Source organism: Sturnira hondurensis, unplaced genomic scaffold, assembly GCF_014824575.4.
Source record: "Sturnira hondurensis isolate 20B ecotype Veracruz unplaced genomic scaffold, ASM1482457v3 Scaffold0008640, whole genome shotgun sequence".
NCBI lineage: Eukaryota > Metazoa > Chordata > Mammalia > Chiroptera > Phyllostomidae > Sturnira > Sturnira hondurensis.
The window spans coordinates 6,456,149-6,470,124 of record NW_028081271.1 but is presented as its reverse complement, the minus strand read 5'-3'; the positions used below and the strand labels follow the sequence as shown (position 1 = coordinate 6,470,124).

General features: G+C 45.6%; 1 protein-coding gene across 3 annotated transcripts in view; it reads right to left on the bottom strand.

The window, feature by feature from the left end:
- The window catches only part of FAM149A (family with sequence similarity 149 member A), a 40,771-nt gene that overhangs the window by 12,551 nt on the left and 14,244 nt on the right, over window positions 1–13,976 (bottom strand). For 2 of the 3 annotated variants that reach the window (XM_037055217.1, XM_037055219.1), the window contains exons 2-7: window positions 7,024–7,134; window positions 6,625–6,763; window positions 4,371–4,513; window positions 2,075–2,200; window positions 1,193–1,363; window positions 428–618 (exon numbers count right to left, since the gene is read on the bottom strand). In XM_037055217.1, the coding sequence (XP_036911112.1) occupies window positions 428–618; window positions 1,193–1,363; window positions 2,075–2,200; window positions 4,371–4,513; window positions 6,625–6,763; window positions 7,024–7,134 (881 nt within the window). The remainder of the gene's footprint in view (window positions 1–427; window positions 619–1,192; window positions 1,364–2,074; window positions 2,201–4,370; window positions 4,514–6,624; window positions 6,764–7,023; window positions 7,135–13,976) is intronic. The other variant, XM_037055218.1, reaches the window with a different exon arrangement.

Sequence of the window (13,976 nt, the reverse complement as noted above, 5' to 3'; positions counted from 1 at the left end):
GTTTATTTAGAAAACATTTTATGAGGTTAAATGAAGTGATTATTAAATTATCCATGTTTACACATTACTCTACAAATGTTAAAAACAATTAAAAAACAATATCCCATTATTAGAGCTTAGTTAGATGAGGTTTTTTATTTTTTATTTTTTACCATAACACATTTTTTACATTATGACCTCTGGCCTCTTTCTTGTGTGTTTCTGTGGGGGTTTTCCCAGAGTACATATATGTTATCTTTAATACTAAAAAACAATAACGTTCTTTTTGAAGCGATTAAAGATCACTTGTGAATGAAGGCCGAACACACACGTTCCTCTCGCCTGGAGCCTGTCCTAGGTGTGGCCAGGCTGGGGGTGGGGCACAGTCCCTCGAGAAACGAGGGACTCTCTCCTTTTCACCGGGCGAAGCACTACTACACATAAGTACCTGTGGGCGCCACTTCCCAGCTCCTCCGAATCAGCTTCTCCAGTATTTCTACCACGCTTGTCCAGACACGATCGAACACTTCCGCGGCCACAGCATCTCTGATACAGTCATGCGGGGACACAGGCGGAAGTCCGTGCTTGTGCCAGGTCCTATAACGGCGAGCGGGTTTTTGTCCGGGGCGTTCTTCGTCACTGAGGACAAAACCCATGCCAGTTACCGAGAGAAGCCATGGTTGAAGGTAGTAATGCTAGCTAGCTAGCTGACATGCATGCATTGATGTACATTGTACGAATATGTAATGGTATTCTTTTTGAAACACACTGTTAATTTTTCATGTACCAATTTTCAACCGCAAGGCAAATTTTTATATACTATTTGTGGCTTTTGTGTAAGAACCCAATAGGCGTTCAGTGCAGAAACCGGCCTGTCTCCTTTGCCCTCTGGGCAGCCAGGTCCAGGACACCTGGAGCTCCTGGGCACCAGGCCCACTGAGAGCTTGTCCGTCGGTCACCACCACGCTAACCACAAATCCTGTTTTCTACCTGGGCCACACTGTCAACAGGAAAGGGAGGCCCTCCGCCAGCACGAGCATTTCCTGCTGGGGACATAAAACCTTGTGAGAGCATGTTACCCCGCAAAGAATGGAAAATCTTTTGGATAAGTGAAATAGACACAAAGCACTACCTGAGTGTGTAATCTAAATAAACACCAAATAAACTCATATTGTTAAACTACTAGGTTAATATCAAATAAAATTTTATTCACTCCTCTTTGCGGTCAAAAGCGAAATACTCTTCGATCTTTCCTTCCACGTCATAGACCTCTTCTTGCAGGGATGAACACGCCATTAGGTCGGCCACCCCTGTGCCGTCGGGACCTGGCTCAGCTGGGGCTGCAAGTGCTGCTGGGAGTATTTGGGAGCCGGAGATGCACAACCTACGGGAGAAGCAGGTTCTCCATGAGAGCTTATAGAAGTTCAAAAATGCAACGTTTGTTGCATTTGTGTGCAACGTTTGTGTGGGTCTGGAAGGCCTTTAAATTATTCATAAAGCACAGAGTCCCATACTTGAAAATCAGTAAATGTTACATTTAACAAAAGTCATATCCTTAAAAGCAGCACTTCACACAGGCTTCGTTAAACATTTGAGGGGCTTCTTGAAAGCCTAAATTGTTCTGAGTTTGTATCCTCTTTGCTGTCATGAAAGGATGGCATGGCCCCATCCCAAATATATGTGACCGGCATACAGGGACTTGTCGAAATCAGTGGAGGGCAAAGGAAAATGGATGGGGCTTTATTTCTTCTGCTGCTGCCTTGGGGCTTAGGGTCTATCTGTTCTGACTTTGCATCTCGCTCACCTTTCAGAGAGTCTTCAGAACAAAACTTGAAAACTTAACCCCCTGGATATCTGTACTACACAAAGACATCCCCCCCCCACACACACACAAGTCATCGTCATCATCATCAACTTAGAATCAGAAGCACCTTGTGAAAATAATTTCCTTCAATAAAGGAAATTTCCTGCTATCCTTCAATAAAATCGAAACTTCCAAAGTGGTGGAGCCAAGGCTCACAGATGAGATAGACGTGAAAAAGGACATCTAAATGCAATTAAAAATACTTTTTGAAAGCAGCTGGTGGGAACGTACTGTCGGATGTTGCCGTTGCGTTCACAGGTGTCTGAGAAGGATTCGTGGGCTGTGGAGTGAGGCTCGCTGCCATGGAAGTGGCGGACCCCTTCATCAGTTGGCAGGACGATCTGTCTTCCTAATACTCTGCAAGGTTTAAAAAAAGAGAGAAAAGTATACACTAATATTTTTAATTAGAAGAGGAAAAAAGGTTCTGCAATTTTAAAGGTCAAATAAAATGCTATTTTGAGGGACCGAATAAAGGAAGCAGTAAGGCACAGACTGGTCATACTGGTCTGAGAAGTGTCACAGGGCATTACAGAAAAACCACAGGTTTTCAGGGACAGGCCAGAGTGTTCGTGCTGCTGCTGGAAAGACTTGAGGCCAAGTTCTCTGGTTCTCTAAGCCACTGACTGCATTTGTTTGATTGGGTGGGCAAGACATTAATAATCACCTTGTAGGAAGACCGAGTGGCTTGGAGATAACATCTACCAGATCCTTACCTTCAGTGATTTTCAACCTTTTCCACCTCCTGGCACATATAAACCAATTACCAATGTCTGCAGCATGACAAAAAATATACTATATTTTTTGCCAATCTCACAAAAAAAAATAAGTGTAATTTTGAATCATTCACAGTAGCAGATGACTACTGTTGTGTGGGCTGTGGTCATTTTTTTATTTGACAACCGAAAGAAAAAGAGGCCAGTGCCCCTGAGGAAATAGTCAGGTACTGCACATTTTAAAAAATTCTTGAGGGTAGCCCTGGCTGGTGTAGCTCAGTGGATTGAGCACAGGCCTGCAAACCAGAGGATCGCAGTTCGATTCCCAGTCAGGGTACATGCCTGGGTTGCAGGCCGGTTCCCTGCAGGCCAACTCCCAGCAGGGGACGCATGAAAGGCAACCATACAGTGATGTTTCTCTCCCTCTCTTCTTCCCCTCTAAAGATAAATAAATAAATTTAAAAAAAATTCTTGAGGGTAAATAGGTCAGTGCCCCTGATGAAATAGCCAAGTACTGTGTGTTTTAAAACTTCTGTGACAATACCTAACTATTTCCTCAACGACACTGACGTGTCTTCCCTTAGACTGTCAAATAAAAAGATGATAACGGCCCACATAACAATAGCCATCCACTCTGAATGATTCAAAATTATATTTATTTTTTTGTCAGATCAACAGAAAATACAGTATTTTTTTGGTGTGCTGCAGATTTGTAGCAATTAGTCTTCATGTGCCATGAGATGCAAAAGGTTGAAAAATCACTGCTTTAGAGTAATTTCAGGCACACAGAAGTCCTCTATGAATGTTAACTAATACCTACACAATGAATAAACATATATAAATGTGTAGTTAGCTAATGTGCCTTACGATCTTTCCTTTTTCCATCCTCCCGCTTTCCTCTTTTATCTTAGCTCTGTGAGTGAACAGTGACAGGAAGCAGGTTGGGCTCCTGGCATTTCGGTAGGTTTGCCAGGCCTGGAAAAGGAAGCACCGCGACTAATACCTAGGGGACATACTGCACTTTCTTAAGGCAGGAGGTTTATGAAAGACAGAAAAGAAAAGATTAAAATCTACTTAGTCAAGATTTGTTTCAAAGGCACATAGCTGAGGTCACCAGAGGACCCACCGACATTTGTATGAGTATTCATATATGTATGTGTATATATATATATATAGAGAGAGAGAGAGAGAGAGGGAGAGGGAGAGAGAGAGAGAGAGAGAGGGAGAGAGAGAGAGAGGGAGAGAGAGAGAAAGAGAAAGGAACTTTGGATAACCTGTACGGATTTCCCCCCCTAAGTATTTTGGTGGAGTAAGTGAAGGAAGAAAAGCTTCTCTTTATATCCAGTCTATATTCTCCATCTTTGATATAAAAGACAACAAATGGTCCTTCCTACATAAGGAATCTTGGTGCATTGGTAAAGTTCATCTGTCCAATCAGTGGGCAAGTAATGATTCTGTCCCTCCCCCACCCCACCCCGCGCATTGCTCTCAGCATGTGGCTCTCACATCAGTGCATGTGAAGGGAAAGGGCGACTTCTACCCCTTGAGTATCGGTTACGCAGGCCATGCCTTTCTGAGGGTGAGCTCAAGGTGCTTCTCACAAAGTAAAATGCACTCGAGTGTTGGAATGTCTCTGTATGTCCTATGACGCCATTTCAAAGGGTGTTAGTTCTCAGTAGAGCGTGTGTGTTTGGGGGTAGGCGGTTTTAGCCAAAATGTACTCGTTGTGTGAGCAAGTCCAGGGCGGGGGGGGGGGTCGGGGGCGGGGCAGTGCTACAACCCACTCTGGTGAACTACCACGAACGGCCTCCTACCGCAGGTGCACGGATCGCCTTGCCCACTCGGTGCATTCGGCCACTAGGTTCTGGGTCGGAGGGCTCACTTTCCCTTCAAACAGCATTTCCTCAACCTCCCAGAACAGCTGCTGTACTTTCTGTGCACTGGTTTTGTCAAACTCCTAAAACAGAAAGGCATGTTCCGTTACAGGACGAGACGTTGTAGAAATGCTGGCTTCGTAATCCATGGCGTTTCCGTATTTGAAGCACCCAGTATGCGGAGGGAGTTCGACATGATGAAAAGAGCGGCCTCTGTGGTTAGACGCAAGCACTGCAGTTCTTACCTTCTGGTAAGTTACGCCCCACACTGAACCTCAGTTTCTGTAACTGTTAAGTAGAGATCATTCCCCCCACGAGTCATAAAACCTATTCCATTTGACATAGATACACGTATGCGTATTGGCACCGGCCTTGATAAACATGCTTAGACATACACACACCTACATATCAACACACAAAGTACATGTATCTGTACACACAGATACATGTCCCTCACACAGTGGGGGTATGAGGCATCGACGAACATCTGCAAAATACAAAGCATTTTTTTATCTGCTTATACCACTGGAAAGGAAAATTACTTTTATAGAAGAGCCATTCACATTTTTTTAGTAAATGGGGAAAAAAGTCCTGAAGGCGTGGTGGTTAGGGTGGAGCCAGAGGACTGATCTTTCCCCTCTGACCTAAAGAGGATCTTGTACCGAGGCTGCAGGGAGATGAGAAAACCCGTTGGCCTTCGAGTTCTCCCTGGCTGGGAAGCAACAGGCTACAGGGCTCGGACCACTGAGGAGAACGCACACACCAGGCAACTGGGAGGAGCATTGAACTGGCAGCCTCCCGGGCAAAAAGACCTGGTTGTATTTTCTCCCAGGGATGTGTGAACCCGAAATCTACTCCACAACTCAGAGCAACAAAGTGCATGTTAGTCTGACCCACCTGATTCGAATGGCATTTTCAGGTTGGTTTTCACAGAATGCTATTCAATATTTTGTGTTGCGTCTTCCCTCCAACTGATAATGAACTAGAGTGCCAGGTGGCAAGAAGTTGAATTCTCTTTCAAAAATGCAAATACAGAGAAAAGCAATAATAATATATGCCTCTTAGGAGGGGACTGAGTGGCGGAAGCCTGGAAAAAGGCTTTCTTTCAATTTTCTCTTTTGCAATTGTTTGCTTTTGCAACTATTACCAACTGAAAAGTGAATAAAAATGTTGGAAAGCAACAGTAAGTTCTGGAATAATGCAAATTCTATATATGAAAGTCACACGAATCTCTCTGGATAATGACGTGAAAATGCGTACCTGAGGAAATAAAGAATTTGGACAGTATGCAGCAGTGATTCTCAGCCCCCAAAGAGTGGGGCGGGGCACGGGGCGGGGCAGGGAGTGGGGGTGAGGTGAAGGCTGTTTATCAGAAGCGAGAGCAGCATCTCATTTAAAGAAGCTCTGCGTGATTCACAGCTCAGCGGCCTCCCGGGTTCCCTCCCTCCTTTGAGCATCTCCGCTGTAGGACACTGCAACATTCTAGGGGGAAGAGGCACGGGTGGAGAACTGCTTGCAGAGAGCGAAGGAAAACGGAGCACAAGCAAAGAGCAAGATTTATTACATCCAAGGTGTTCCAGTAGAGGGAGGCTCCTCCCAGCCACAAGGGCTTCACCAAAGGCAGGAGCCCCTGGGCACTTTGGAGACTGGAGAGTCAGACAGGGACCAGGCTGTCGGCAGAGTGCCCAGCTGCGGACTAGAAGCTGGCCCCAAGAATCCCACTCCCAAAATGAAGGAAAATAGGGCTGAAGTTAATAATTTCCACAAGAATTAGAAAGGAGATGAAAGTAAAACATCTGATTTAGAAATCCTCTAATCCTGGTGATTTTTTTTACTTCTTCCCAATTTCTCTCTATTTGAGTTCCTCTTTTCAGCATGTCCTGAATTCCCACCCTAGATCTCATGCAAAAATACATATATAATACCCTGAGAGGCAGGGAGAAGAAGCAGGAAAGACAAAGCTATCAATGGCTCAGACTCTGAGTTATAATGTGAATGGCTTTCATTTTTCCTTATATTTTTCTGACTTTTTAAGTTTTGACGTGTGACGTGTAAATGTTTTATATGCATGACTGTGTATGTGTGTACTAGGTCACGCTTTTAAAATCAGTAAAAGGGTTTTTTAAAAACAAAAAAAAAGCGATTCTTCATTACACACTATAATCATGCAATTATCCGAAGTATTCAGACATACATCATCTCTCCAAGAGTAGATGGAGGTCCTTTCCGTAGATAAGCCAGTCGTGGGACTCCGCGACCCAGACCCAGACCAAGAGCTGTGGGCTTCTGTGGGGGTGGAGCTTCCATCGGAGGAGAAAGACGAGGAGGACTCACTGCAGGGACAAACGTAAGTGACATAAATAACATTTCCTGGGAAGACATTTCCATGGTCTAGAAAGTGGCTGTCCTTCTCTGAGCCACCTCCTCCTTAAATACATGTCTGAATTTCACAGCACCCTGAGTTTTGAAATATTTATGCAATATAATATGTCACTACTTTTAGCGTTCTTGGACAATAAAGCTGCTTTTCCACTTTTAGAAATTCATGGCCGTTTGGTTTTGCGATCTGAGCACTTCACAGATGAATTCTTACCAGGTATATTTACCGATGGCCGTCTGCACATTTCTTGTAAAACGTGTAGGTAAAGGATCTTCGTTTTTCCCAGTGAAATTGTGTTTTCCAGATCCTCTGGACAGTCCTCTTCTGAAAAATAAATACGATAAAATGTTAAAAGTGTCTCTAATGGAGTAACATCATTTTATCCATTAAAGCCTTTAAAATCTCCCTGTGTCTAAAGTTGCTCCTTCCCTCCTGCCGTTTCCCTCTAAAATCACATGTGTGCACACGCAGGCCACATATGCCAGAGAAAGCGAGGGCCAGACCCTTACTGCTTCTGTTTTCTTAAAAGGAAGGTTGCCTTTCACCTACAGGCAACTTAATTTAAACTGGACAAAACCAATGACTTTTTGTGATCTCGCCAGACCGGTAAAAGTTTCCCGAAACTCTGGATAAACACAGCCTCACTCCCACGCAGGACTTGGCAAGGGAACACAAACTGGGCTTCAGGTCCCACCTGTCCTCGGAACAGGTGGCCTGTGTTTGCAAAGGCCAACCAGCATTCCAGGGAAAAAAAGTCGGTGATTCCATGTATTTCTGAAATACGCCAAACATTCTTGAATCACCAAACACACAAACTGGAAACCCTACTGAAAGAAATCTCTCCATGTTAAATAAGGTGTTCAAGTTGGCTGGTCTGGTACCGTTCACATTGATCATTAACTTTCAATGGGCCTCTGGAAGCGCTGACTTGCACTCCAGTCAAAATACCTTCCTCATGTTTAATAGTAAACAACATCCATTTTTATAGACATACTTTCTCCAACAAAGAAGTTATATTAATTTAAGATCTGAGTGATTTGGGGGGAAAGCCAACCTTTATTCTTTCTAATAGGGACATCACGCCAGCATTCATGAAAATAAAGCTTTGCTTTTGCTTTCAGTTATAATGGTGATTCATCCTCCACATCTGTATTTCTGAATGTAAATGGATTTTTAAGAAACGTTAATGTATGAATAAAGTGTGTCCTTAGTTATTTACCAATCGGTCCAACAAAGGGAATTTCAAAAACAAATCAATTACTATACACAGAGGTTAGCAAGAACCTCTGCCTTCCAAACATGTCTTGTAGAAAAGAGAATAGAATTATAAGACTTTTTCTCCTCCTCATTGCTGTCTGTCTTCAGTACAACCAAGCAATTCTGAGGATAAAGGTGGCAAAGAATGGGTACCAGAGAAAAGAACACAGGACAAGCTTTCATGCTAATAAATTGCATTCTCTTGAGTCCTGTTCAGTTGTTTCAAAGCCATCAATTATTTACCATTTGCACATGACACAGTAACGTCAGATAAACATAAAAATATGCATGACATAAAAGGGGCAATTCATTAAAATTATAGCAGACAGACCTGCTTTGAACATTAAGAAGTGTGTCCTGGTGTGTGAGTTAACTGGTCATTACTGAAAAATAATCTTCAATAACCTCAAGGGGGTGAATCAAATAAAACATGATTCCTTTATAGTGTCTCTATAAAAGAACAACAACAGTGGGTTCGAATCCTGTCCTGCCACTGACAGGGCTGTGCGCTGTGACCCAGCAGTCACTTCCCCCCAGACTCAGCATCTATTACATCTGTGAAACGGTGACAACACTGTCAACTGTTTTGTACCGTTGTTGTGAGACTGAAATGCGACAAAGTGTGTGAAGTGTCTGCCCAACCAGTGCTGGATACCGCGGGCTGCTCGTTCCCACTGCCATTATCGTCAGCACAGGCTGCCCCTGGAAACCCTGCTCGTCAACTTGTACCTCCCACGGCATCTCAGACTATACGTCTCAGTTTGTTTTTTTTTATTTCTTTAAATTTATTTTTAATTTTTCAGTTACAGGTGGCATTCGATATCATGTGTCAGGTGTGCAGCCTCCTGGTGAGACATTTCTGTATCTTACAAAGTGACCCCCCCAAGTGATTCCCCTGGTAAGTCCAGAACCTACCCAACACCACACAGAATTGTTACAACATTATTGGCTACATCCCCTACGCTGCATTTTGAATCCCATGACTATTCGTACTCCTTAATCTCTTCATCTTTTTCACCGGACCTTCCGTTACAGGAAAGACTCAGACCGAACACTGGAGGAAGCGAAGTGGAACCTTTATCACCCATGCGGACTCAGAGGAGGCAGTCTGTAAATTCTGGGCCCGGATCAGTGAGGAGCAATTGCTTCTACAGGGTGAGGGGTGGTCTGTCACTCAGATCGTTACTTCTGGTGGGAAAGTAAGAAGCAGCTTATAGAGGCAAGAAGTGAAATGTTATCTCCAGCACACAGGGGCAATCGTTATCGCTGGCACGCAGAGACAAGCAAGAAATAAAGGAAAAAAACAAGCCACAAGTAACTCATTCCCTGGGTGCTGTGCTATGTTTTAAAATAACTGTCAATTTCCTCTAAAACTTCCAACCTACCTCCCCCTCTGGCTTCCATCCAGAGAACCATTCGTGAGTCTGTTTCTGTTTTGTTTATTTATTTTACTCTTTAGATTCCACACATAAGTGAAACCATGCGGTATTTGTCTTTCTCTGTCTGACTTATTTCACTTAGCATAATACCCTCCGGGGCCATCCATGTTGTCGTAAATGGTAAGATTTCATTCCTTTTCATGGCTGAGTAGTATTCCATCACATATATGTACCACAGCGTCTTTCTCCACTCATCTACTGAGGGGCACTTAGGTTGCTTACAGCGCCCTTTCAAAATTTAGCTTTTTATTTTGATGATCTTGACACTTTATTAAATAGTTTTCCTTATCCATAGCAGCTAAATCAATACCTGTCACACAGAGATGTTCTGTTTATTGAAAGAACCAATAGGCAGACACTAAACTGGTAACTCGAAAGAACATGTTTTCGCTCCATAATTACTCTGAATGTTCATGGTCAATTCAAAAGATTACCTTGTGGCTAGAGCTGAAAATATTCTCCAAATTCAAGACATTTCTGGGGAACCCTTTCTCCTTTATAAAGAAAGAAAATTCACAGCTCTCACAGCGGCTGGTATCTCCAAACAACTAGTTTCTCCCTTCGCATCCCACCATATCCCACCAAGATGAACGCTCCTGCTCCCTGTGGCGTGTGGGCACAGGGGTCTCCGAGAGGCAGTGGTGCTGGGGTGGGGTAGGGGGGATCGCTATGAAACGGAGCCTTGAAACTACATCTATTTCCACAGTATTTCTCCCAGTCTTTCTCCGCTGCCCTTCCCCACTTCTTCGCAGTCTCCGGACGTCTGTGGAACTTCCTGAGCTTCCGAGTTTGGTGTGGTGACATGTACATCCGACCAGAGAACTCAGCCGAGCCCTGAGGAGGAGCTTACGCCTGCCCCTGGCTGTGAAGCCCACAGGGATGGAGCAGGTCCCAGGACCCAGGCCAGCTAACTTGCACGTCTTTCCGGGAGTCAGAAGTCACTGACATTGTCAATGAAAAACAGGATCTGTAAAAGTGTACCTTTCCTTTTCATTTTTACATCTTGTTTCGATTCTTTGGCTTCTCTGTTTTCCAACCATGCACTGTACTGTTATTTCATGTAAAAGAGTGAACATCTTGAATTCCCTGTAAACTATTGACTCCTACATAAGCCATACGCTCCACGAAAGTGTACATGACTTACCTGATGTGTCCAAAAGAATCTTGAAAGTGATAGAATGTTCAAGCTCTTATTATATAATACACAGACATACACGGGTTATATACCAGTTCCTTGCATCTTAAAGATAGAGATGGTACAACTCAGCTTAGTGGGTACATTTAAAGCTAGTCATTTGGAGACAGGACCTAGTTTTTAGTGTAGACCGAATTGCAACAACTGAACCACATTGGATTAATTTGTTGGTGCATCAAAGTCAAGGCTGGGTCCCCATCTCCACCAGTCACTCCATTCCAGTTGTCAAGGTAATGACTCAGCCATCTACTTTTGCTTTGAAAAAGCTGCCTCTTGGTAGCCCCACAAACCTCTGCCTGTGCAAATAATCACAATTTTTGGTTTCGTATTTCTGTTTAAAAGGGTTGTCTGAAACAAGCGCCGTGTTCCGAACAAGCTGAAATGCAGGACGATTTTCCCGATGAACTGGCCATCACGAAGCTGCCCCTCCTAAAAACCATTCACGCTGCCCCGATTTAACTCAAGAACATCCTAGAGTAACCTCAGCTCTCTGGACTGATGCCGAAGTCATCTCAGATGTCACAGAGGCCCCTCAGAGCCAAACAGCAACTCCACTTGGGAGGGCCGCAGGAGGTCAGCACGAGAGATTTCATGAATGGATGCAAGAAAACCGACCAGATGGAGTTCAGCTTTGCAGGCGAGGCGTGGGGGGAGAGGAGCGGAGGGAGGGAAGCACATGGCACACAAACAGACAGGACGGAGGACAGAGTTAATTCACTTCTCTTCTCCGATCAGGACTTACCCAATCACAATCAGCCCCAGGCCTGCGCTCGCGTCCCCAAGGCCCGGCTGCGCCTCTCCCGGCCTGCGCGCTCCAGGACGCCGACACACCGCGTTGGCACCCCGCGGGCGGCGGGCAGCTGTGCGCTCCCGCGCCCCCGGACCCTCGGTTCCCCGCCTGCCCAGCGCTGCCCCCCTGGCCCGGCTAAGGCTGCGCGGGCCGCCGAGTCGCGTCTGGGAACAGAGAGCTTCCCGGCCGGGTCTACGGGGCCCATGGGCGAGGCTGCTCACTGGGTGGGCAGGGCTGCTTCCCCCTCCAGATCCAGAGGCCCCGCGAGGGCCAGATTCCTGTGCTACAGGCAACGCCTCCGTCCCCTCCACGCCCGCCCTTCCCTCCACCTCCCCTGATCACCGCGACCTCCGCGGAGATCCGGCCCGGCCGGCGGGGGCCCCCAGCGCTCGGTCTTCCGTAGCCTTGCGGGGCTCCCAGCCCCCACCTGCCGACTTCCTGCCCTCTGCCCACCCCCCACTCTCCCAGGCCCTGGATCTCCGGAAAAGCACAGGGTTTTCCCTTCCCCCTGCCGGAGGCCAGATTTTATAACCCAGTGATTTTAGCCTTGCCAGGAGGCGCCCGCCTGCCCCGCCGCTCTCTCTAGGCCTCCAGTGAGCTTGGGTCTTCCCACTCCTTCCCCGGGCGCTGTGTGGGTGGGAGAGTCTGTCCGGACCGGCGCTGGCTGTTCTTAGTTCTTTTAAATGGAATTGCTGAGACCGGGTACGTGCAAAATGCTATTCTGATTACCAAGAACTCCAGGTCTAATTATGCACCAGATTTGCTTTCTTTTATATCTCGTCTCTCCATCTTCAGATAGACCGTTTATCTCATGTGGTCCAGCAACTTGTCCACAAACCAGAGAGCATACCTGGGTCTCGGTTTAGTAAAGGACCACAGTCACCGGGCTCTGGGTTGTGAGACAGCAGAACGACCAGGCCACCATTTTCATAAGTCAAAGAATAGCAGTGAGTTGGCTGAGGTAAAACACACTTTTAAAGCGGGGTGTGAAAGGGTGGACACTACCCTACGGCATGCTTTTCCCTCATTAAAAGTTTTTTTTTTAATCTTTTAAGATTTTACTTATTTTTAGAGAGGGGAAGGGAGGGAGAAAGTAAGGGAGAATGTATGGTTGCTTCTTGTGCGCCCCCTACTGGGACCTGGCCCACAACCCAAGCGTGTGCCCTGGTTGGGAATCAAACCTGTAACCCTTAGGTTCACAGGCTGGCGCTCAATCCACTGAGCCACACTGGCCAGAGCCCATTAAAAGATTTTTAATAATTACAGCTAATCAAATGGACGCTGGTGCACTCTCGGGCCTGCCCTCCATAGCCTTTCTCCTTTGAGATCTAAGTCCATACAGCTAAAAGAAGGGCACCCAGTCCTCCTCCTCAGCACCCTGCCCCAGGAGGCAAACCTGCCTGTCCCATACAGTAGTGAAAACTCCTGCCTCTTTGTTTGGAGTCTCTTGTAAGGGACAACCCTAGGGTGAGAAGAAACCACAACCAACAACAAACCATCCATTTCCTGCACTGCGGCTACTAGGAGCCTCGCCATGTTTAAGAATAATCAGTAAGTGATTTTAAATTCTAAAATTGATAAGATTTTAAAGCCTGGTGCATACATATGTGTACCCATGTAGGGTGTGCGTGTATATTTATCAGGAAAGCAGACGGCATCTGAAGTAAACACAAAGCTGCTAATACTATTTGTCTGTCAGGGGTTGTGTGACAGGAAACAAAGAAAGAGAAGAAGAGCACTGTGGTCCAAATGGCAGCTGCCTTCTGCATCTGCTGTTTTAATTTGCTCAATTGTTTGACACCCATGCCTGGCAGGCACTATTATCCAATTTTACTGATAAAAATACTGAAGGCAAAGACCTTAAATACCATGTTCAAAGTCATTCAACTGAGATGTGTGTGTGTGTGTGTGTGTGTGTCTGTCTGTCTGTCTGTCTGTCCCAGGCATACATCACTGCATAACAAACCACCCCAAATTTAGTGGGTTGAAACAATGGTCATTTTGTTATGCTCACAATTCATAGAATTCCGTACAACTTCGCTAGGTGGTTCTTCCTCTCTGTGTGGCACTGGCTGGCATTACTCAATGACATTCAACTGGCCACTAGGCTGGCCCGGAGGGTCCAGTAAGGCTTCACCCACCACCTAACTAGCACTTTGGGGGTGGAGGGATGGTTGGGAAGCTGATCCCTTCTCTCCTGGAGTCTCAAGACTTCCCCAAGTAGTTTCCCCAGCAGGGTAGTCACACTTCCTACGTAGAAGCTCAGGGCTCCAAGAAACCAAAGCAGAAGCCGTGAACTCTATTAAAGACAGTGTGTCACTTCCATTGTATGCCATTATCAAAAGAGTCACAGATTCAAAGAGTTGGAAAAGAGAACCCAGCTCTCAATAGTTAGAGTGTCAAAGAATTTGCAGACATCTGTACTCTGCCGTAATCCACCTAAAAGCTCCTCATCTCAATCACGTTTACGGGAGAGCACAGAGGC